This window comes from Physeter macrocephalus, chromosome 6 (genome assembly GCF_002837175.3).
Source record: "Physeter macrocephalus isolate SW-GA chromosome 6, ASM283717v5, whole genome shotgun sequence".
Taxonomy (NCBI): domain Eukaryota; kingdom Metazoa; phylum Chordata; class Mammalia; order Artiodactyla; family Physeteridae; genus Physeter; species Physeter macrocephalus.
Genome location: NC_041219.1, coordinates 35,891,674 through 35,917,579, shown reverse-complemented (window position 1 = coordinate 35,917,579; position 25,906 = coordinate 35,891,674). Strand labels below are relative to the sequence as shown.

Sequence of the window (25,906 nt, the reverse complement as noted above, 5' to 3'; positions counted from 1 at the left end):
TGGCAGACGGAAAGGGCTTCAGCAGAGCCAGTGGCCCTGCCCTCCAGCTGTCTGTGGCTCCTTTGACACCCAGTGGGCCTGACTCTGAGCAAAGTTCCAGGCTTTTCTTGACCAGGACACTCAAGGTCCCATTTATCTAGAAGTGGAGGGAGACGAAAACAGCTCACAAAAGGAGGGTTCCATGCTTTCATTCGTAAATGGAGTGGCGGCGCTGCCTTTGCTTATCTGTCAAGGACTGCAGGAGAATTAAATCTGTTGTTTTTTGTGAATTCACTTTGCAAATTCTTCCACGCATATCAGGGGTTACCATTCTTGTGATGGGGAGGCAGGACACTGCCCCCGCTTTGGTGTGTGTTACCCATAATATAGATAGCCCAGAAAAATAGGGAGCTTCCTCTTTCTCCTCCAGTACAATAAAGACCTCAGTTTCTGCACCTTCAGGCCCCTCTTCTATGTTAGGGAATCCTGAAGCTGGACCATACCTTAGATTAAAACTGCATTCAACACCAGGATCTACATGGGGAGATGACTTTCCTAGTGATGCATAGCAATCAGCTGCCCGGGAGACCTGAGGTGCTGAGGCCCCAAATCTCCCGCCACTGTCTTTCCACCCTCAGCTGAAGGCCAGGCCACCTTTGCTCACAGACTACCCTCAGGCTCCGTAATTGTGCACCTTCTCTCTGCGGAAAGGAGATAGGCCTCGTCTCTTTCTAAAAGTGCCTTTGGTGCTTTTTCTCTGGAGGGAGGGGAGTTCATATTGAAAGTGAAACTAGGTTTCCCATTGAATGAATTATTTAATACGATTATATTTATAGTGGATTCTGAATAAAAGGCAAAGGGACTACAAAGATGAACACAGGCCTTAGAGCCTTGATTTGAACAGGAGATTTTTGGTGCCACCTTCAATGTTGGTGAGTGTTAAGCCCCATAAACCCGGGGTTCTTTGAGAAAAGTGCGCGTGCAAGGAATTCAGAGCAGACACCCACCTCCGGTAGCTGTAACACAGGGCCTCTGTCCTGGGATGTATGCGGCTCCAAGCCTGTGCTTGACACTGTCTTACCCAGGCGAAATGAGAAGTTCATTACTGTGAAGTCTGCTGTCTCCAATACACCCTTCCCAAGGTAAGTTCGGAAGCGGCGCTGCCCAGCCTGGGTTGAGGCTGACCAGCCTGAGGTGGGCTGTTGCGGTCGGGGGCAGAAGTACACAAACCAGAGACCTGGCTGAGCTTCTTGGTCACGGCAGCCAGGCCTGCACCTGCATTAAGGAATCCAGGCTCCAAACCAATCTGTTTGCTTTTTCCATACGCCTTACAAAGGAAAAAAAAAAACAAAACAAAACTGGAGAAACAAAACAAAAAAAGCACAAACTATTATTTTCTCGTGGCTTTTTGGTGAAGGAGGGGAGGTCCAGGAGGGGGAGGGGGTAATTTGCAGCCAACCTCACAAATCCTTTTGAAGTTCTTCAAATAAGGAGAAATAACGCTGCTAAGTCTTTATTTTTTCTAAAGCCCCATTTACATTATGATTAAATACCTTCCTCGGATAAGCATAAAGAAAGTCGTTAATCTATATAGCTCTCCAAAGAATCAATACATTCGAAACTTTTGTAGGATTTGTTACACCCTATTTTGTTACAGTAGACCAGCTCCTCTCTGTCTAGGCACATGGCTCTCCTTCCCTCCCCCCTGCTTCCCCACCTCCTCCAAGAAAGGAAATAAAGTAAAGGTCTTTCACGGTAAACAAAACCAGCTGATTCTTCACAGAGAACCCATGAATAGCTGGAGAAGAAAAAAAAAAACTTACAATAAATGGTGCATTTTTTCTCTGCTGGGTATAGTATTCAAGGATCAGGGCAGTATTCAAACAGAGGTCCATTTTTTGCTCAGCAAGAGAGTTTAGAAAAGGAGCGTGGGGTCCATTCAGCGCTTTCCCCCCTTCACAATCGCCGGGTTCTATGAAACCTATCTTCCATGCCTTGTCGGAGTGTTTCTGGGCACCAATTAGTGCTTTGTTGCACGGCTTCTTTGCTGAATCTTTGAGCAGCAAGAAAAAGCGCTCTCGACTCTCCCCTTATTTTGACCATTTCAGTCATTACTCAGTGTAATAATTAATATGACAACTGGACGCTCCAGTTTGTATAGAAACACCTCAGCTACAGGAGCAAGCGTGCAGTGGGTGGTAACGAGCCCTCACATCAGCCGGGGAAGCCACACACACAAAAAACGAATGAATGGCCAGGGAGAAAGAGAAGGAATAAAGATAAAATAGTTGGCAGAACGCAGAGGAACATAAAACAGATGAGAACGGAGAGACGGAGGGGGAAGGGGGGACAATTAGAAAGGGAGGGGGAAAAAAACACCCGATGGAGGTTAACTTATTTTGAAACTGTTTTCTGAATAGGACCCTGGACGTGAGTGGGCCGGCTGTCAGCCCAGCGCATTCCCCCCGCCCCCCGACTTTCTGAACTCTCTTGGAACTCGGTGGGGAGGAGGGTTGGAAGGAGGACTCCTGCAGCCTTTAGCCTCTCCCCGAGGTCGTTCTAAAGAGTGCACCCAACACACCACCCAGCTCCTAGTTTGCCTTCCAGTTTTGCAAAAATCCTGTTCCCCGTCGCTCCAGCTTCGGGTGGCAATAGAGAAGATCGGGCGCGAGTGTAGACGAGAGTTGAGTGCTGCATCAGCTCCCCGCGGGTGAGTTTTGGGGAGAGGGCACTTCAGATACACCCCAACAACTCTGCGAAGCTGTCTCGTGGAGCAGCGCCCCGCGGGACCCTGGCGGGGAGGGTCTTTCCCGGTAGCGCACAGCCAGACTGCGCGCTGCGCCCCGGGTCCCCGCAAGTGCGCCCCGGGCTGGCGACCCGCTCCGTGACGGCATGATAAATAATTAGAGAGTTTAAGCGCGTTAGCCACAGCTCATGCTAATGAGCCAGATAAAGGCTCAGTCTAACCCGAAGTGACAGTTGGCATATAGCAGGGAAGAAAAAAAAAAAAATCCGTTTATTTTTTCCCTATCTTGATTTGCTTCTTGTCAAATGCAGGCGTCCCCAACCCCCTATTCATTCCCCTGATTCCCTCTCCTCACAGCCCCCCACCTCCTGCCACACACACAACACGCACACTCCACCCCCTTTTGACCCTTCCTCTGTCACCCAGGCCCTGCCCGGCCGCCTGGTGACATCGCAAAATCCCCGGGTGTCCCTATCTGACCAGCCGGGAAAGTACACTCCCAGCGCGCCCTGGCCAGTCTCAGCCCCCAAGCGGAGATGGTTCGTGTGCCTTTCTTTACAAAATAGGGAACGCACCAAGGCTCGCATGCTGAGGGAAGGACTTTGGGGCTGAGGGTCAGAGGCCTCTGAGAGCTCCAGGGGCCCAGCAGGCCCTTGGGCGCCCTCTGCGCTCACCAGGGCGGGCGAGGGACGCTGCCTGCTGGGGAGAGGAACGCAGGCGCCGCCCGGGGCCCTGGAGCTGGAGCTCCTGAAACGCTCCTGCCGCCTCCTGAAAATAGGGGCAGTTTGCCGAAGTGACTGAGGTCAGTCGTGTGTCCCCATTGTGTGGCCACGTGTCCTGTGTCCATCATCACCTCCCCAAAGTCCGAGCTCAGCCCGACTCCTTGCGGCGCGGCCGGGGAATGCTCTGGCCTATAAATCAGCCAGCGGCTGCGAGCTGTCTGCACCTCGGTGCAGACCTGGACGCTGGCCCCCGCCGGCCAAGGGGAAAGTTTGCTCGCACCAGGTTAGCAAGAAAGAGGCCGCTGCCAGGGCCCAGGGTCTACTTGGGCAACTGTGAGCCCCCAAGGTGGGACAGTTGAACTTTTTCCTCCCCGTTCCCCCTTCCCTAGACCTAGCATTTGCAGAGTCTTTCGGGGTAGGAGGTGGAGGGAGGGGAAGAGGGTAATTTCTGATACATGGTTATTCGTTGTCATGGAACCTTAAATAAACAGCAACAAAAACAAAATTAAATGAGTTAATATTTGTAAAATGCTGAGAACAGTGCTGGGCACTGAGTGAACACTGTATATGCATTTCTCAAGTAAATATAAGCATACTGAAATACATCACAGGAGGTATGCGCTATTCATCTCAGATGTTAGAAAATATTGCTTTGATCCAAAAATGATCAAGGTTGACCTGCTCACTGATTCGTCAAATAACTATTGAATGTAATCAGAGATAAATAAGACAATCTGCCTTCAGTAAGCTTCTAGTTTAGTAGACAGAAAAGGAGGCGTATAAGACAAGAAGGTCCATTAAAACACAGTTTAAAAACCATGGAGAGCCCTCTGCTCTCTTCCCTCATGATCTGTTAGTGTGTACTCTCACCCTCCCTCATCCTCCAGGTTACCCCCAAGTAAATACACGATCTAGGTAAAAAGTGGACTTGTTGATGCAAACACATCCAACCCCTCTTCCCCAACCAGATGGTCACCCCCAGCTTCTCCTGTATGACAATAATTCATGAGCAGACACTAATGAAGTAAACACACACACACACACATGCACACACACACACACACACACCTTTAACACCTGTAGTATCAAGTGCAGTAAAAAGGCAAGCCACTTGAAGTCAGACAGACTCCAGGTTCTGGAACTTTCTATGTCTGTGCCCTTGGGCAAATTGCTTACTCTCTCCTAGACAATTATCCATCTAAAAAATGAGGGGACTGAGTAAAATGCTTCCCCTTCAGCTCTGACTACATAGACAATACAGGCACGACCACATGACCCTCTATTGGCAACAGCTTCCCTCTTTGAGCAGACAAGCATCTTTTTTACTGCAAGGACCCTCAGAAGGCACATGACCTCATATTGCTTCATGATGGAGACCAGTCCTTGCTAGTGCCAGGATTATGGCTCCTAGGGGCCAGAGGCTGCATTATGGGGTCAGCATAACTTTAGCCCTGGGGGCCAGAGTAAGAGATGGGCCATTGGCTCATCAGGATTCACATGCAAAGAGAAGAAACTCACCACTCTGGGCTAAAGGCGGCTTTGCTTGGGACACAGGATTCCCTTTGACTGCCTGAGCAGTTTTTGGTTTGGGATTTGGCGGCCATGGAAGCTCGAAGTCCTCCTTGGTGGGTTGTGTGAGTCTCTCGCCACCTGCCGGTTATTTCTTGAACTGCAGCGAGGACTGCGTGAAAATCTTGTAATTCCATTCATTACGAGTTGATTTTACTAGTTCTATCCCATACAATTCAGTTCAAGCACAGAGCATTGTGCTGTCTGTATCACGTCCACACAATACCTACATTAGAAATACATGACGTGCTGTTAATGTTCAGATTATGAAGCTTCATCCCAGACCCACCAAGTCATAATCTGGCCAGTTGGCATTTTTAACAAGCTATAGAGTAGTCCTTTTGTACACTGAAGATGGAGAACTAGTACTCTAGAGGCATTTCAGGTGATAAGACACAGTCTCCATTATTCAGAGCTATGAAGAATTAATCTCTTCTGATAAGGAAGTTACACTAGTCCCATCAATATACTTTCTTTGGGTTAAGGGGTGTCCTGCTGACTTCTGAAGGGGGTGGAGAGGATTGGTAAGTTATTAAGGGATGGTCTTTGATGCTGGCTCTGAAGAATTGGCAAAAATTTGCAGTGGCAAGAAAAGGGCCGTTGGAACAACCTACCGAGCACAGAGCCTCTCGCTTCCTCGACTTTTGAGGCTCCAGCAAACTTAACCTCCACTTCTCTTTGGCTACCCTCTTTCGAGGCTATATCTTGGGTGTTGTCTGCACTCAGAACAGCTCCACCTTGGAAATCTTAACTTTCCATAGATTCCTTCTCATCCTCTTGCTTTATTATCAAGTATATTCCTAACAAGGAAAGAAATTCTGTTTTTTTTTTAAATTGGGGGGTTAGGGGGAGTTGCCCAAGCATATGATATTTCCCCGAACTTTATTGAGGTATAACTAATTGACAAATTAAAATTGCATATATTTAAGGTGTACAACTTGATGTTTTGATATCAGCACAATCAAGTTAATTAACATACTTATCACCTCACATAATTACCATTTTCTTTTTCTTCTTTGTGTGTGTGTGTGTGTGTGTGTGTGTGCGCGTGCGCGCACGCGCATGTGGTGAGCACACATAAGATTCACCCGCTTGGTAAATTCCACGTATACGATACAGTATTGTTAACTATAGTCACTTTGTTGTGCATTAGATCTCCGGAAAGGAAACTGTTTTGACCAGGGGCTGAAGAAAACTGGACACTTAGACCACACTCTCAAGGCTTCTGACCTTGAATCTTAAGACTCAGTGACCCAGGGCAGTGAACAGTAGGAGTGTTCCTGAAACCCTTCTTACAGCTAGACAACCAGCGGGAGCTATCCATGAAAATGACTGCAGACGACATAAATGCATCCACTAAATGCAAATTATTCAATAAATGTAACTTCATCTTAACTTCTCCTTAGCTTGATCTCAATGATGTCTGGGCCACTGGGCATGAAAAGTGTGATGAAGAGGACATCAGAGTGGAAAGAGATGGCAGTCTTAGCTGATTGTGGTTTAACTCTCTTTGGAAAATTTTACAGAAATATATGTCTATACATGAACCATTGCTAGAGTCCCTCCAGGAGCCGTGAAGGAGTCTTTGTACGTGCAGGACCCTAGTGCTTTAGCTTCATAAGCTCCATAATAAATCTGCCTCCAGTGCCTGTGAGTAAATGGTAGACATATTGAATGAATGAATGAATGAATGATTGAATGGCTGAAGTTAAGGAACAAGAGCATGGAATTTGGACTCAAGATAGCCTGTGTGACTTTGGACAAATCACTTAATTCTTTCCTCATTTTCAAAATGGAAAGAATAATTTGTATCATGCAGATAATGTATGTGAAAATACTCTCTAAATCAAAAAGTAAAATACAAAATAGAAAAATTGTTTTTAGAAACACCACACATAAAGGAAGGTCTAGGCTCTCCACCTTTAACTTAATATCCCAATGAGTTTCAGTTCCACAGGCATCTTCTCAATGGTTAGCCTGGAGAGCCCAACTCAATGGATCTCTTTGGTCTGTCAAGAGCAAGCATGGAGCCATCTCTGAGAATGGCACTCTCTCCATCGACTCAGCAGCCTAGGAATCATCTTTGCCTTGTTTCTCACCCTCACCCACCATATCTAAATGGATACCTTCTAAGTCTTTCTCAAATGCATCCTACTTTCTTCGTCTCCACCATCAGTACCATTCTAGTCCAAGGAACCATTGCCATTTCTCACCTGGACAAATGTAATCACGTCTTAACTGCTCTTGCCCTGCCCCCTACCCCACCTCCACTCTCCACACTTCAGCCAGAGTGATCTCGTGATAATGCAAATCTAAGAGAAACACCCTCTCGTTACATACTTCAATGGCTTTGCAACTCTTTTGGCGGCCTAAAGATTAAAAAAAAAAAAATCTTAAAATGGTCTACGAGGCTCTGCATGGTCTGGCTTTCTCTGGCTCTCCAGCTGCATCTTCAGCCACGTTCCCCACTGTTTCCACCACATACTTTTGCATATGCTGCTCCTTCTGTCTGGAAGTTTCCAGACAGTTCCAGGTTCCTCCCTTCCTCTTTCATCTAGGTATTTTCTACATCATATTCTGAGATCAACAAAACCTCCTGGGGAAAGGCTTTTTCAGTATCATGTACGTCTCCTTCATGTCCTCTGTTACAGCTGTAAATTTGAATTTATTCCTGTAATTTTATTAAGGTCCACATCCTAAAAAGAACATAAACTCAGGGAGGCAGTTACATCCTTGAATCTAGAACAGTGCCAGTATTGCAGCAAAAGCTTAACATATATTTTTAGGTTGTATGGATGAATCTCACTCACGTCTAGTCCCCCAAGTGTCTCCTCAACCTTAGAGTTCAGCCAGCTTCCCCCTGGTGAGACAGATGCAGAAGAATTAGAAAAAGAATCTATGTCTAAGATCATGCATGTGTTTTACCAAGAAACTGAGCATCCCATTGGTCTGGTAGACTGTGGGCCTCAGTAGATGTGTTTCCCAAATTTATCACTCAGTGAATAATGACTGCAGCCACCAAGACCCTAACTTTCAAATGGTCAAACCTACCAAGGCTCTACAGGGAAGAGGGGCCTCTGAGTGGACAGGGGTGTTTATACCACCCTCACCTTCCACAGAGAGCTCTTCCGTCACTCAAGAGTAAACAGGAAAGGATGATGAGTATTTTTCTCAGGACTAACATCACCACCCCAGGTCTTTTGCCTCCTATCCTACAAGACCACAATATCTCAGATTCCTCATCCGTACAACGGGAATGTTCAAAATCTCTCTCACTGGGTTATAAAATAGAATGGATTAAGTAAGACAACCTTTGCAATATGCCTGGTACTGAATAAATATTTAAATGCAGAATAAATATTTGTCCCTTTCTCTTTCCAGAGAGGATGAGATGGAAAGAATAAAGCTGAAGGATAGCTCATTTACGTCTAATTAGAAATCCAACACGGCTTTGGGCAAGTTTTCTAGGCAAGCTACCTTTTTTCTTTGCAAATTTCCTTCCTCATAGACATTTAAATGGAAGAGATAACAACAAAGACACCCATAAAACCTCTCTCCCAATCCCACAGTCTAAAGAGAACGCCTCTTTCTCATTCTTTTTTGTTGTTTTTGTATTCTTCCTGGCATATTTACACAATGGGGAATACAAAACTTTATATTTTACTTTTATCTGTCATGGGTTGAATTGTGTGCATTTTAAGTATGATAAATGTTTATGATTTAAAAAATAATGTTTTTGGCTACTAGGTGAATGAAATGTAATTTAATTATTTCCCCTGTTGATGAAGTTTTCATTCCCCCCCCCAAAGTTTTCTGACCTGAACATTTTTGTACATATTTTTCTACATTTCTGATTAAACTAATATGAATTGAGTACTTAGGATTATGCACCAGACACCGTGCTTAGTCCTGGAATTTAGAAAGACTAAGATTTGGTCTCTAGTCTGAGAGTTCTTAATCTAGAAGGAGGAGACAGAATAGTGAAAACAAGACAACGAGAGAATTTATGTGTTTAGTTACAGAAGAAAAGTCAAGATGCTATCTGAGTCAAGGAGGGGTGATGGCTCCCACCTGGAGGAAGTGCTTTCTGGAAGAGGCAGTACTTGCGTTGACCAGCTGAGTACCAGCCCTTGCCAAGCCTCACTATTGCGGCAGCTTCCCCTGGCTTTGACCTTGGATTTTTCTTAAACCGAATCTTACCCTTATCTGCTTGGATTTGATGCCATAGCTCTACTAACCAGTAGCTGAGCCCAGTCTGCCCCAACGTGTCTTCAATCCCTGACTGACATTGTTGTCCTGCCTCTGAGGCATCCGACTTCGATCCAGTCCTACTTGTGGCTTTGCTGCTGTCACTATTGTTGGTGGGATGGCGGTAAATGTTTAACGACCCACTGACTTCACCCCTGATTTGTAGTGTTTGCTGATTTCCATGGAGTAAATATTCCCACTTTGGCAGATTTCAAGCTATCAACGTAAGTATGAAGTTGAGAAGAGAGGTGTGGTAGCATATTATTATGTAGTATTTCTACCGCCCAGATAAAATGGGCGCAAATAACCTTAAGAGCGTGGATAATAAAATTTAGTAAAATAATTATGAAATAATTAAATCTTGAGGATTTATAACCTTTGTCTTAAATGTAATTTATTTAATTTTAAGTTTATATAATTTAGTTTATAATCAGGGATGTGTTTAGCAACAGGCTCACAAAACTGAAGAATCAGGTCGCTCACAACTAGATGAGCTGGTTTTAGTACACCACTGGTTATAAATACATGAACTGATCCTGCCTACCTCTCCAGACTCAGCTCTTCCCTCTCTCCCCTTCCCTCTCTGCTTCAGCCACAGCTGGCCTCTGTCTGTTCCCAAAAAAATTCCCCTGTTCATTGTATTAGAGATTTTGTACAGATGTTTCCTCCAGTGGGACCCTTCTCCCCTCATATCTTTGCATTTGGAGTGGAGCCGTCTCATAATTCAGTTCTCACTTCAAATATTACCTTGTTGAATAGATCTTCCTTGTGCATCCAACTTAAATCAGCCTCTTCAAAACAGTTTATCTCTTTTATAATACCTCTTTTTAAGACTTGATCTCTTCTTGGCCATATCAGTAGTGAGTGTACCTTGTTTTTTTTTTGTTGTTGTTGTTCTTTTCCTGTTTACTGTTCATGTCCCCTAATAGAATGTGAAATCAATGAGAGCATGGAATGTCCTGCTCATCAGTGTCTAGAACAGCGACTGACACATAGAATATACTCAACAAATATTTGTTTAATGAATGAGTGTATGAATGACAACACAGTGACTTCAATCTGATTGCCAAGAAGGATGCTAAAGTAATGGCTCCAGAGTCTTAAGATTTTATATATGTACATTTAATAAATTTGATCAAGTGCATTTGGTTTACCAACTGATTTTATTATACCCCAAGGAAATGTCTAAGTTCTGCTAAGAATTCCTGGAATAGCCTGCCTTAATTTTTATTTTGATGAAAACCTCTTCATACATTAATTGTTAGTTTGTGTGGCATTGATTGACAGCAATCTTCAGATTTCTCGGTTGTCTGTGTGGGAGAAGTTAGACTAAAAAGAAGCAGACCATAGAAGTGAGGTTCTGAAGAAGCTCACAGCCAGCTGCCTGTGGAGGGTGCGGCGTGGAAGGGTGGGATTCCTAAATTTTTCCAGTGAGACATTGCATTGTTCTTTAAATTCTGATAAGAAAAGAGTAGTGCTTGGGCAGATAAATCCATCTTAAAGAACATCCCCACATCTCTTCTATTGCTAGAAGTAGATTTGGTTGTGAGTGACAGAAATTTCAAAATAACATGGGTTTAAACAAAATAGAAGTTAATTTTTCTCTTATGTCAATGTCTAAGTCAGCAGTCCAAGGTTGCTGGAGAGATGGTCCATGGTGTCAAGAACCAGGCTCCTTCTATCTTGATCCTTCTCTATTTTTGCTCTGAAAAGCATGGCTCCCATTCCTACTTTTACCTCATAATCCAATATGGCTCCTCGAACTCCAGTCAGCATTTCTACATTCTGACCTGCAAGAAGGAGAAAATAGAAGGAGAAGGGCAGCTTCCTTTAGGAACAATTCTTAGAGGTTGCACAGACCACTTCTCTTTGCATTTCCTTGGTCAAATATTAGACCTGTAATTACATCTAGCTGTAAGGAAGCCTGGGAAATGCTTTTATTTGGGGAGGCCTTGGGGCTGGCTAGCTAACATTCAGAGCTTCTATTTCCTGAGAGAGAAGGAAAGAAAATGGGTCAGCTAGCCACATATGCCACATCTTTGTTTCTTCTCCATCAAGTGGGTTAAGCAGTTCCCAAATATCAGTGTAACCTAGGCCATGCCAAACTTCCAGAAATTGGCCAGTAAGGAAACAACAAGCCCAAATGAATTTAGGCAGTAAATTGCTCGGAGCAAAATAGGCAACGTGTTTCAGGTTTACATTGGCTCCCCTTGTTCCTCAAGTCCATGGGCGTCAAAGCAGAGTGAATCTGGGTGGATGCTGAGCACACACTGGATCTGTGTCACAGCTGAGGAATACTGAGCTTAGGAAACTCTGGGTTGATGGCTACTTTCCCATCCTCCTCTCCAAAGAGAGGCATTATCTTTACCCTGGCCCAACAAAAATCTTCTCTGGGGAGAGGAGAAAGATTTTATTATGATAGAATTTCTTCAGGGATGGAGAGGTTCTCTATCTATTATGCTGATCAGGAAACAAATCTGCCCTTTGACCCAGAGGGAGATACTATCTCCCACTTCCAAGGCTGTTTGTTGTGCAAATACCCTTGAAAAGGTAATCCAAGACATGTAGAAATGCCAGGAAAATTACCTCCCAACATTCCCCTTTTCTAAATTCTACATAAATGCATGGCCCTAGTTACACACTTAAAGGAATATCTGAATTTGTTTGAGACCCATAGGCTCTGCTACTACTCGAATGGTATGCTAAATGTCATTGTTTTGTGGTTGTTGTTTTGGAGTCTGAGACTCTTACAGGACATTCTAAGAGATGGTGAGGCCCATTTTGCAACCTTCAACTCATCACTCACTTTAAAGATTTATAAGAGGAGTCTAAGAGACTAACACAAACGATCGGAATAGAGAATTTTATTAGAGAGAGATTTGTTAGCGTGCTGTGAAATTTTTTTCTTTCCATTGATTAGTGTGCTGTCACATTTCTCCTTTCTTTCCAGACATCTTTCCTCTTCACCTTATATCAAGTTAGGGAGGTTAAAAAGAACCTAACAGAGAGCTTGGCCTTTGTTCTCTGGAGTTTGGGGGATGTATGCCTAACTCATGTATAAAGGCAAGAAACTCTCTAGCTTATTTGAATATTGAACATGGATGGATGGCCACAGTGAGAGCAAGCTAGACTCCACCATTGGCAGGACAAAGGTATGTCTTTCTTGAACTAGGCTGCATGGTGAGATGACCCCAAAGAGACAATTTATTGTGGGCTGAACCTCTCTAAGTCAGAAGCTATCACCCAGACCACAGAACCATGTTTAAAATCCCCCAATGGGAAATCTTCATGCTAAATACAAAACTCCCCATTAAAGAAATAATCAGAATTTGGACATCTTTTTTTGTGTGTGTGCCAGAGAACAACAATACCAGATTATAACTATAGATGCTTCCATGAAGAACAGGTATCATCCACGGTGCAGTGTAACTGGGGCTGGGGGCAGGGTTTTGGGATAAAGCCCCAGCCTCTGTGCTGCCTGATGATTTAAAATGTAAAGGGCAGGGGTATAACTCAAGGTATAAATAGTTCACAGAAAAGTAGATAGAAACCTTGTTCAAAATAAAAGATATTCTAATTAAAACCATAATGAGTTTCTTTTTCCTCCAGATTGTCAAGGATTTTAAAATTTGTTAAGTGCGGAAGAGGCCTCATGGCTGGCCTAAAGGCCACATGTCTGGGTATTTAACATTTGTTCTGCTCCCACAGCAATAAATTCATAAATGTTCTTGGCTTAAGCAGTTTATATTAGCGTGAAGAGATTGATAAGTGGGAAGTTGGTTCTAGGTTTTGTGCTGTAGCTTCTTCATAGGCTTATGCAATGTATGGGTGAGGTTAATGAGTTCTGTTTTGGTTTTTTTTTTCTCTTTTTAAAAGTTTTTATTATGGAAATTGACAACAAATACAATAAAAATGAGATAATAAAATAATTACCTAGCTTCAGTAATTATCAATATTTTGTCATTCAATGAGTTCTGTTTGATCCAGGCAAGGCTCTGTCCAGACGTGTTTTAGTCTCATGGTCATCAGGTTGGTGTGAAGGTGAGCGCCAAGCTTCCATGAGGTCTGATATGTCTCTCATTCACTCAGATATTACCATCCATGTGTGTGTACTCACCTGTGAGGGCTATAGCACTGCTTCTCCCTAGATAATGTTGATAACCTTTTTGCTGTGAATCCTGACTCAGCTGATTTGTTTGATTTACTCAAGTGATGTCTGGTCTTTCTGTGTATCTGAACCTATTTGTCAAGATTTGTCAATACCGAGGTAAGCAACCTCATATTAGGTTGGAAAAGTTATAGGAAATAGACACTCTCACATTTTTCTCGTAGTGTATAAATTGGTAGAACCCATATGGATTGGGAAACTACACATAATGATTTGCCTGGGATAGTTCCAATTTATATCTGTTGTGTCAGTGTAATTATCACTAGCACTCCTTTCACTATCAAAAAATTCCAGTTTGGATGATAAATTATATGGTTACCCTCTGGAGGATAATTAATAATTTTTAATATCTATTGAAATGATAAATGTCCCACTCCTTTGACCCAGAAATTCTACTTAGAGTCTTTTTTTTCATACAGACATATTCTAACATATGTGTAAAATGATGCATATACAAAGTTATTCATCACAGCATTATTTGTAATGGCAAAAGATTGGAAACAACAATAATGTTAATTAATAGAGTACCAATTAAATTATGATAGTTCATACAAAGAAGTACAATGGAGCTATTAAAAAAGAATGAGGAAGGTATACGTAGTAAACAGGGTGATTTCAAGACATATTATTAAGTTAAAAGTTCAAAATGGCAAGGTATCATGTATATTGTGCTACTATTTGAAAGGAGGAGAAAGAATACATGTACACACACAAATACAAACACATATTTGCTTAAAAGTCTCTGGAAGAAAATAATAACATTGGTTGTCTTTGGGGAAGAGAACCAGGTGCCTGAAGGATATGGGAGTGTGACAGAATTTTCACTATTTATGCTTTTACTTTTGGATTTTTTTTTTTGTGTGTGTGTGGTATTCGGGCCTCCCTCTGCTGTGGCCTCTCCCGTTGCGGGGCACAGGCTCCGGACGCGCAGGCCCAGCGGCCATGGCTCACGGGCCCAGCCGCTCCGCGGCATGTGGGATCCTCCCAGACCGGGGCGCGAACCCGGTTCCCCTGCATCGGCAGGCGGACGCGCAACCGCTGTGCCACCAGGGAAGCCCTACTTTTGGATTTTTGATCCACATGAGTGTTTAACTCTTCAAACACAAATAATGAAATTAAAAATCATATCTAAATGGAAAAAATAAATAACAGAGATAACCAGTATCTTAGTCAGTTTGGTCTGCTATAATAAATATACCATACATAGACTGGGTGGATAAAACAGCAAATTTTTCTTTTTTCCTTACAGTTTTGGAGGCTGGGAAGTCCAAGATCAAGCTGCCGGCAGATCTACTGTTTGGTGAGAGCCCCCTTTCTGGTTTTCAGATAGCCATCTTCTCATTGTATTACACATAGTGAAGAACAGAGAGAGAAGAAGCAAACTCTCTCATGTCTTTCCTTATAAAGGCACTAATCCAGGGCTTCCCTGGTGGCGCAGTGGTTGCGCGTCCGCCTGCCGATGCAGGCGAACCGGGTTTGCGCCCCGGTCTGGGAGGATCCCACATGCCGCGGAGCGGCTGGGCCGGTCTGGGAGGAGCCCCCATGCCGCGGAGCGGCTGGGCCCGTGAGCCATGGCCGCTGGGCCTGCGCGTCCGGAGCCTGTGCTCCGCAACGGGAGAGGCCACAACAGTGTGAGGCCCGTGTACCACAAAAAAAAAATAAAAAATAAAAAAATAAAGGCACTAATCCCACTCATGAGGGCTCTACCTTTATGACCTAATTATCTCCCTAAGTCTTCAGTTCCAAATGCCATCACATTGAGGATTAAGCTTCAACATATAAATTTTGGGGGGACACAAATGTTTCAGATCATAACAATCGGCAAAGAAAAACAAATAGAAAGGATAACTTCTTAATCATAAGAAGAAAACTTGATCTATTCTTCTATAGAAAGGTTTAAAAGGAGAAAATGAAATAAAAAGTGCAGGAAATAGAAAAAATGAAATAAAATAGCAGAAGTAGGTCCTAACATAAAAGTTGTTATAATAAGTGTAAATGGGTTAAACTTACTAATAAAAAAAGATGGAATTATCAGATTAGATTAAAACACAAGATATGTATATATACATACATATTTATAATCTATGTGTAAACGTCTGAATGTATTGTTTGTGTTCTACATCATTTTTGTCTGATTTATTAACTTCTGAAATGAGTATGTTAAAATATCTATATCTATCTATCTACCTATATCCGAGAAATAAAGAATACCTATTCTTTGCTAGCATGCCTGAACATTTACAAAAATTGACCACATGTGCTTGGCCACCAAGAAAGCTTCAATAAACTCCAAAGAATCATAATCATAAAGACTGGGCTCTTTAACCATGATGTAATTCAGTTAAAAATTAAAAAATGAAAGTTAAAAATATCTCAAGTACCTGAATTAAATAGTAGATTACTAATAACCCCTGGATTATTGAGAAAATTATATTCAAAATTTAGAACCAAACAATAATAAAAAACACTGACTGTATCAAATTAATGAGACACAGCCAAAGCAGTACTTAGAAACATTTCACTTTAAATGCATTTATCAGAAAAAAAGAAGATTGAAAACAAATAAGTGTTCAACTCAAGAAGTTGGGAAAAGAACAACAAAACAAGCTCAAACAAAGTCATAATAAAGAAAAGTGGGGAGAAACAATGAAATAGATGACAACACAAAAAATAAAGAGGAGCAGTCTTATGAAATGCTGACTCACATTGGACAAACATCTGGCAGGATAAGAGAAGATTCAAATAAACAAAATACAAAATGAAACAGGAAAAATAAATGTAGACACAAGAGAACTTCACAAAATAAGAAAAGAATGCTTTGAACAATAATATGTTAGTTTTGTTGAGACCTTGACAGACTGAATTAATTTCTGAAAAAAATATAAAATGAGAAGAAACAGAAAACATAAATATGCCAATAATAGTTAAATAAGTTGAACTATAATCTATTACTTTTCCTGCCTCCCAAACTTTCAGGTCCAGTATATTTACAAGAGGTCCTACCCTACCAAATCTTCACGAAACAATTTCTATCTTATAGAGGTTGTTCCAGAAATTATAAATACAGGGAAAGTTGTACAACTCCTCGTGTAGGGCTACTGTAATCTTGATTTCAACGTAGGATGATGATGGTACAAGTAATAAAATTGCAGTTCCATTTCACTAATAAACAGAGATGGGAAAATCTTACATAAAACATAAGATAACCATATCTAATAGTGTAATAAAAATTAATATATCATAATTAAGGAAGGTTTATTCTAGTTTGTAAGAAGAGTTTAACATCTAAAAAAATCTACCAATGTGATCCATCGTTGAATCATAAAAGGAATACGTCACATAATTTTCTCAGTAGATATAGCAAAAGCATTTGCTGAATTCATTGCTTTATGATAAAAATAATCCTCAGCACACAGGGGACAGAGAGGGTTTCGTAAATCTGATGATAGTTATAACATCAAAAGCATACATTTAGCATAATATTGATGGAGAAACTTTGGCTGCATTCATAACAAATTGGGACCTAGCATGTATGTCTACTCTTGACTACTCCTGTTTAACACAAGTGTCCCCAGATTAGCCAATACATTCAGAGTTAAAGCAATTAATGTTTCAGCTGAAATATGGAAGAATAAGTGTGCATTAATAGACAAAGAAACTTTGGGAAAAAATACTGTCAAGAAGGGAGACTTGACAACCAGATATTAAGATATACTACCAAACCATATTGTAATAATAAATTCAGTATGATATGGATGCAAGAGGAGACATAATGCAATAAACCAATGGAATAAAATTAAGCTTTAGAGAAAGACTCAGGTATAAATGGCAATTTCATCTCAACTCAGAAAATTCTGACATAAAAACTGGGGAAAAGTCTTTGCCCATGTTATTGAAAAACTGACTCATGATATGGAGGGAGAAGATAAAACAACTGGGTGATTACCATATCCCATACACAAGAGATACAGAAAGATTAAAGATCTGAATGTGAAAGAGAAAACTCTAAGGATGACAGAAGAAAGAAGAGAATATCTTAGCAACATAGGGATGTGGAAGGACTTCTTAAAAAAGACCCCAATAGCACAAACCACAGCATTATTTTAAGATGGATTTTTATTACATCTGAATTATATTTTTTCTCAGGGAAAGACATCAGCTGGCAGTTAACTGAGAGTGATAGATTGGGAGATGGTATCTTTGTGACTTGAGAAAGGCACAAGGGTAATATCTAGACCATACAAATGATTCCTGCAAATCAAGACAAAAACCAGGAAACCCAATAGAAAAATAGGCAAAGTATTTGATAATGAACTATTCACAGTATGGGAAATCTCATGTGGCATGGTGTATAGAAAGAGGTACTCAAACTCATTCGTTAGAGGAGGGATGCAAATTAAAAACAGCAAGAACATACCTTTTCACACTGAGTAGACTGGCAAAGAATCAGACACTTGGAAAAAGCCAAATACTGAGGATACCCAGCAACAGGAACTCTTTTGTCCTACTTGTGGGAGTGTGGACTAGCACAAGCTGTTCAAAGGGGCAATCCGGCAGTACTTTGTGAAATTAAGAACGCATGCTCCCCATGATTCAGGACCCTACCCTTCTATCCCAGAAAAATTCTCACACAGGTATATAAGCGGACAAGGATGAGGATGTTTACTGCAGTATTGTTTGGGGTGGTGGAAAATTAGAGATAGCCTAGGTGTCCGTCACTGGGGAATGGAGAAATCAAATGTGGTGGATACACACTGTGGAATACTCTACTCCAGTTAAAAGTACAAAGAGTCAGTACGTTCAGCAGCATGGCGACCTCCTAAGAACATAGCTGAAAGAAAAAAGTTAGAAACCATGAAATCTATAGTACATGTATATACTACAGTAAATCTACACTACGACATCACTCATATCCATGAAAAATACATACACACTCCAATATTTCCCCGCATTTGACAAATCCATGGCTAAATATTAAAGCATGTTAAGGATGTTGCCTCTGGAGGAAGGGAATGGGAGTGGGGAATGAAGATAAAAGAGAATGAATAAATAAAACAAGAGAGGGGCCTTGGAGGCTTTGATTTTTTTGCCATGAACTCAGAGATTATGATTAACTTACCGCTCTACGTGTGAGGGTAAATGCAAAGCGATTGATAACCTGCAGTGATTGGGAAATCTTCAACTTCCAAATCAGTGAAGGTCAGCCCTAAATTTACCAGGTACACAGCTGCACTTCTTGCGACATGGTGCCCACCTCTTTCTGGCCATTCACAATATCTCAGTGGTCTGTAGGCTGAATTCTTGGATGTTCCTTCTACATCAATTTGCTTAGGACTCAGCACTGCCCTTGTTCATAACAGCAACACATTATATTCCATCCCAATTAAAATGCTAGTTGGAAAATCATCTACAAAATTCATGTCACCATCAATCGCATCTTAAGTGAGTTTTTATCTCATTTCATGGATACATTTTCCCTTTTTGCCAGAATAATTTTTAAAAGGAGCCATTAAGTGATTTTCTCTGAAGTAGCAGACAACTAGTTGCCCTCTCCTCCCAACCCAGATCCGGGGCATTTTTATGTGAGAGAAAATTAAGAATTCCATTTGTAGTAGGTGTGAAAAGAAAAGAGACGTGCTATTATTTTGTTGTCCCAAAAGTCACTGTTGTTCTTCTTTTAAAAAGGGAAGGAAGAGTATTTATGAGCCAGTGTCTTGGAATTGGGTGAAAGGTAGTTTGACTTTGAACTACTTATCTAAACTTTCTGTGTCTCAGTTTCCTTATTTATAAAGTGGGGATGCATGGTTCAAGTTTATGAGGGAAGAAATGGAATCATGCATGGGGAGAGCTTGGCAGCGTCTAACGTACAATGTACACGTAAGTAAGTAGCTGTTACTGCTGTTTTCATTCATTGCATGCCTGTTATATGGCAACACAACAGGCGCTGTCACATTCGTTGCTCTCCTTAGTATGCCAGCAACATCAAGGGATGACGTGATGTTTGCAAGGCAATCCTACGGTGGAGTAAAGCTCTTCATTTCATGTCTACCACACCAGAAAACCACTGGAGTCAGATAAAGGATACCGATCCTCCTCAGGGTGGAAGTCAAGGTCTTGCCCTTCCATGTTCAACAGCACTGATCTTCCAACGTACCACGGAGAATATTAATCACACACCCAAGGGCTCCTTTCGGACAGAAATTACGCTTAACGTATGTCTGTCTTCTTAGCAGCCAGTAGAAAGCCTGGCACATCATACAGGCTCAAAGAATCCTAAACAACAACCCTTAAAGCCCCATTTTAAAGACAAAGAAACTGAGGCATGGACTTGACCAAAGTTAATCAGTGGTGGAGTCAGGAGTTCATCCGTTTGTTTTGAATCCTGAATCTGAGATTTTTTTTTCTCCTTTGGCAGGTGCTTGGTCATTCCGTCAAAGAATTATGGGAGGGGAGGGGGCGGATTTCTAGCAGCCTCTATTATTGGCTTGTTTTCTCTTAGCCCATTGCCCTCTCCTGGCTAAATATTAGGCAGGCACTCAAGGTCTTGATGCCCCTGATTTTTTTCACATCCTGTCTGAACTTCTGACTTTGCGGTGCTCTTTTATATTTTGTTTTGCCTGCTGGCAATGAATGCCTCGTCTCAGTTTCTGGGTCTGAAAAAACGGAGGTGAATGACATTTTCCTGCCTACTAGCCCGTCTCCCTATTTTATTTTCTTCGGAAGGCTTAGCTCTGCCTAAACTTATTTATTTGTTTGTTTTCTGTCTCCCTCCCAGGATGGCAGCGTGGGTGGGGGCAGGAGGCAGGGTCCTCCACTTCTTTCACCGCTGTATCCCCAGTACCACCTGGCATGCGACAGAGGTCCGCGGCAAGCATTTGCTGTTGCATCCTTTTAAGCAATAACTTCTAGTTACGGAGTGTTTAACTATATGGCATGAACTGTACTAAGTGTTAAATGCATCACCTCATTCTTTCTCTTATCCACATTCTTAAAACATCCTGGCAAGACTGAGCTTCCATCCTCTTCTGGGTGCTCCCAGCAGTGATGTAAACAGCTCCGGGACACGTGGCTGCATTTCAACCCAGGCCGTGCTCTCACCTTTGCTCCTTAGCAACTGTGCCCAGCGTTCACAACATCACCTATATGTAGTTTTCTGAAGTCAGAGCACAAAAAGGCAGTTTCCTTAGTGGTAACATAGAAAGGAATCCCCCCCTCCCCCATCTCAGTTAAGATCTTGGCTCTGTTTCTTATAATGGTTATCATCAGGCTGTCACAGGTTTACACCAGTCGCAGAGAACCCGTGCCCAGGCTTCTGAGAGCCCCAGAAGTGCCAAACCTGTCTCATCGCCCGGGCACATGTGGCCCTGCGTTCTCTAGTTGGCCTTCCTCCATCCAAGGCGGGCAAGCCAAGTCCTTACTCTCGTCACCAGCCACACCCTCCCCGGCCCGCCCCCCTCCCCCTCCCCCTCTCCTCCGAGCGAGCGGTCCAGGCCCGGGTGACCCCGGAGCTCGCCGCGTCAGGACAACGCCCACCGGGGGCGTGACTGTGGCGGGTAAGCTTGGCAGGAGACACCTTGGAATCTCTCCTCCCTGACGCCAGGTTAAAAACCTCAGCACCACGTGCTCTTTGCACTGTTTGCAAACCCGCCTGCGACTGACGCCCCAGAGCTCCGGAGACCACACGCGCTGGGAGCTAGCATGTCGGCCGTGGTCCTGGAGAACGGAGGCTCGGTCAAGAAGCTCAGCGACTTTGGACAGGTGAGCCAGGGCGGGCCTTAGCTGCGCACGGAGGGGCGTTTGCCCCCGGTGGAAAGAGGTCTGAGGAGTGTTGGATTTTCCTACTCCCATAAGCTCAGCAGGAAGTCTGAATTCATTTGAAGATGATGAAAATGTCTAGGAAGTTGACAGATAACACATGTGCTCAACAAATGTTTCCCAGTGAGAGGACATCTGTCCTGTGTGGCTTTCAGGGAAAGAGCACGGCTTGAGGAGTCAGGGATCTGGCTTCCAGGGCTGCCACCAGCTAGTTGCCTGTCTGGACAAATCACTGCCTCTGTGGCCTCCTTTTTCTTCTGTAAACTGGTCCTTGACAATCTGGAGTGGGAGTTGGGGTGCATCCAGATCTGCTCTTCTTGGATGTTTAGAAGTGTTCTCAGCCAGGTATCAAAGTGGCAAAATTATGAGAAGTTGTAGCTTTTTTTCACCTTTGGGAGAAAATGGGGTATGACGACGTCTCAGACTTACTCAGACCGGAGGAAGAAGAAAATTAAAAAGAGAGGAAAATGCATAAGAGTTAGCCTTGGACTTGGAATGTAAGAGAGCCCTAAACGTGGCAGGGATAATGTCCAGGGTGTATTCCGTTCGCTAGAATTTTTGCCTTTCCCTTGAGGTGAACAACTGCAGAATACACTCTTTAATCGACTGATCACACTCCCAGATTCTGGGGTTCAGACTTAAAGCCCAGCCCTGGGAGATAACGTGGGTCTAAGGCATCTGTCAACTGTAGGATTAGTGAGAACAATCTAGAGAACAGGGAGCCTGGACAGCAGAGGATGATTGACGTTTTAGTATAACTAAGAGACTGCAGAACTTTGGACTAACTTTTTCTGAGTCCTGAAAGAAAGACTTCCTTTGAAAATGGTACGTAGGGCTTGGGAGACAGAACTTCACGCTGAAGAGGGACAGCATGGGCGTCAGACGGATCCCAGGACAGATGCCAGCTGTGCCATCATTTAGCTTCTGTGCTGCTGGCCGTGGGGCCCCCATGGCTATGGCTGGAGGTTAGGGGCAGCGATCTGGTTAGGGAGCTCTGGGGACCAAAGTTTTATTTGTAGAGCACTTAGAAGATGGAGAACCACAAATTGTCACTGTCGATGACTGGGGGTAAAGAGGAGGGTTTAGAGAGTGCTCTGTAACACCCGTGTGTTGAAAGCAAGGGATTTAACTTTGCAGATCCTCAGGTCTATTCATAGGAAAAATTGGAATAAAAATATCCACATTCTAGAGTTAGTATGAGAATCAAGTGAAATCACGTCTGTAAAGGTCTTAGCACACTTCCTGGAGCATAGGAAAGTGCCAGGGGTGTCTAGCCAGAAACGATTTGTTTGTTCAACAAAATGCATCAGAACATGGGCAGGAGGAACACACACTGAGTCAAGCCCAGTGGCTGGTGGAGCTTTGCAGTGGGAAGATGCCGGACCTGGAATTAGGAGTTGTGGGCTCTCGTGCTTGGTTTACTGAAGCTGTGCACTGGGAAGTCACCTAATCGGGGTGGAGAGGCTCAGTCTGGTATCTGGAAAATTGGGGGTGGGGGGTGGATTTTGAACTAGAATAGTCTTCAGGACTCCTTCCAGCTCTGACAATCTGCAAAAAAGACACATTTATGCCTTCCTGAAGCTCTAACCCAGACGAACAGAACACACCAGATGTAATCCTGACATAAGGCTGGTCTCCACCTGCAAGCACAACAATCCTGCAAAAGATGTTCAGCTCATTCATCCACTCAACAAAGACTTATTAAGCACCTACTCTGAGCCAGGCACAGTAGAACCTCTGCCTTGATGAAAATTACATTCTTGTGGAGGAGACAGACAGTTAAAAAAAATTAAGCAAATGAACATATACTTTCATGTAGAGATAAGTGCTGTAAAGAACATAGAACAGGGCGATGGATTAAAAGATTAAGGGAACTCAGAAATCACAGCTCGGAATGACACAAAGCCAGGGTTCAAACCCAGATGTGACTCCAACACCCTGTGTCCTCCTCCACCACACTGCTTCCTCCTGTAGATAAGTTCTGGAATACAGAGGCAGAGTATGTCCAAGGCAGGATGTCTGCATCTTGTTTTGGGGTGTCTTACACTGTAGATGTGTGTATGTATAATCACACATGTGAATACACACCTCCTCCCATGACGCCAAAAAGCACTACGATTGAAAGTCAGTGCCGCTGGAATATCCTTGCTGCAGATTAATTGCTGGCAATTGTGAAAACTGCTCTTTTCCAAAGATAACAGAATGTATTTATTAGATACAACCAAAGAGAATGTATTTCTATTGTTAAGGGTATTGCTCAGTGATCAAAATCCTTTCCTTCTAGGTTGCTAGTAAAGTTTTTTCTCCCTGCCCTCTTCCTTCTTTTCTAGCTTCGGAGCTACTTTTCTCTACCTTTATGCATCCTGAGTGTACATGTGTTTCTAAGTCAACTCACATGTCTATTGGAAACAAAGTATAGATTATGAGCCATTATAAACATATTCTGGAAGAGGTTTGTCCAAGATCTCATGCTGACCCACATAACAATGCTGGAATCAGAATCCACTCAAGGCCACACCATTTCACAAAATTCCATGAGCTTCCTTTCATTTCAAGTCCCTCAAGCTTTGAAAGGGGAGCTATTGTCCCAGTTGGGTCACTGGGAGGTGGATTAAGGATTTTGGAGTTGTTGGACCTGGGTTCACATACAGACTCTGCCACTCATTAGCTGAATGTCCTTGGACAAGCCACTTAATCTTGCTGAGTCTATTCCTTCATTTTCAAAATAACAGCACCCATCTCATGGGGCGATTGTGAGGACTGAATAAGCTATTATACGTAAACTCTTTTTTTCTGCCAGTGCTAGCTTCTACCAATGGTGATGTCTATTAACAGTAAAAAGTACCAGATATGGCTCCGGGCACATGGTGGGTACTCGGTCATGGCCGGCTCTACTTTCAATATTAATAACAATAAAGAGTAGTGCCTTATGGTAAATGTGAATTTGCAGACACAGATGAGAAAAGTCATAATTTAAAAAAATAGTCTATGTGTTTATCAGTGGTTTCAAAATCTTCCATGGTTAAGAGTCCTCTGCGATGCTTTTGAAAATGCAGATTCTAAGATCCTACACCAAATATTCTGATTTGGTAGGTTTGGGTGGGGCCCAGGAATCTGCATTCAAACAAGGAATCACGAGGTAATTTTGGAGTGGAGACCCAAGGAACACCCACTTAGAAACCCTGACTAGAAAGTATATGGGGAGAATGACAAAAGCGAAAGGGGACAGACATGGGTAAGGTATAGGCTGTTAGGAGTGGTATCGAGTAACCTTCTGGTGATTGGACCAGAGTACAGCCCTTACTATGCAAGAAACAGAGCCTTTAATGTGGACATTGTGTCCATAGCAGAGGGAATTGTATAGGATGAATGACATTTAGGAGCCTGAGTTCTTTTTTTTTTAATTAATTAATTTTATTGAAGTATAGTTGATTCACAATGCTGTGCTAGTTCCTGCTGCACAGCAAATTGATTCAGCCATACATATACATATATATATTCTTTTCCATTATGGTTTATTACAGGATACTGAATATAGTTCCCTGTGCTACACAGTAAGACATTGTTTATCCATTCCATATATAATAGTTTGCATCTGCCAATCCCAAACTCTCAATCCATCCCTCCCCCACCCCCCTCTCCCCCTTGGCAACCACAAGTCTGTTCTCTATGTCTGTAAGTCTATATCTATTTCTTGGAAGTTCATTTATGTCGTATTTTAGATTCCACATATAAGTGATATCATATGGTATTTGTCTTTTTCTGTCTGACTTACTTCACTTAGTATGATCATCTCTAGATCCATCCATGTTGCTGCAAATGGCATTATTTCATTCTTTTCATGGCTGAGTAGTATTCCATTGTATACATATACGACATCTTTTTTCTAATCCGTCACAACACTTCTTTTTTATTTCACTTTTTATTTTATATGGGAGTATAGTTGATTAACAATGTGTTAGTTTCAGGTGTACAACAAAGTGATTCAGTTATACATATACAAGTATCTATTCTTTTTCAAATTCTTTTCCTAATTAGGTTGTTGCAGAGTATTGAGCAGAGTTCCCCGTGCTATACTGTGGGACCTTGTTGGTTATCCATTTTAAATACAGCAGTGTGTACACGTCAGTCCCAAACTCCCTAATTATCCCTTCCCCTCACCCTTCCCCCACTGGCAACCATAAGTTCATTCTCTAAGTCTGTGAGTCTGAAATAAGTTCATTTGTGTCATTTTTTTTTTTAGATTCCACATATAAGCGATATCATACGATATTTCTCTTTCTCTGCCTGAATTTCTTCACTCAGTATGACACTCTCTAGCTCTCATCCATGTTGCTGCAAATGGCATTCTTTCATTCTTTTTAATGGCTGAGTAATATTCCATTGTATATATGCACCACGTCTTCTGTATCCATTCATCTGTTGATGCACATTTAGGTTGTTTCCATGTCTTGGCTATTGTGAATAGCGCTGCTGTGAACATTGGCGTTCATGTATCTTTTCGAATTAGAGTTTTATCTGGATATGTGCCCAGGAGTGGGATTGCTGGATCATATGGCAATTCTATTTTTAGTTGTTTGAGGAAACTCCATACTGTTTTCCATAGCAGGAGCCTGAGTTCTTAATCTGCCACCCACTGCCTGTGTGATCTCAGGTGGC

At 42.6% G+C, this 25,906-nt stretch overlaps 1 protein-coding gene across 2 annotated transcripts in view; it reads left to right on the top strand.

Moving 5' to 3' along the window:
* Positions 1-21,036: 21,036 nt before the first annotated feature.
* Positions 21,037-25,906, top strand: part of PAH (phenylalanine hydroxylase) — a 74,981-nt gene continuing 70,111 nt past the window's right edge. For both annotated transcript variants that reach the window (XM_024127345.3, XM_007130805.4), the window contains exon 1: positions 21,037-21,190. In XM_024127345.3, the coding sequence (XP_023983113.1) occupies positions 21,131-21,190 (60 nt within the window). In that variant the 5' untranslated portion in view covers positions 21,037-21,130. The remainder of the gene's footprint in view (positions 21,191-25,906) is intronic.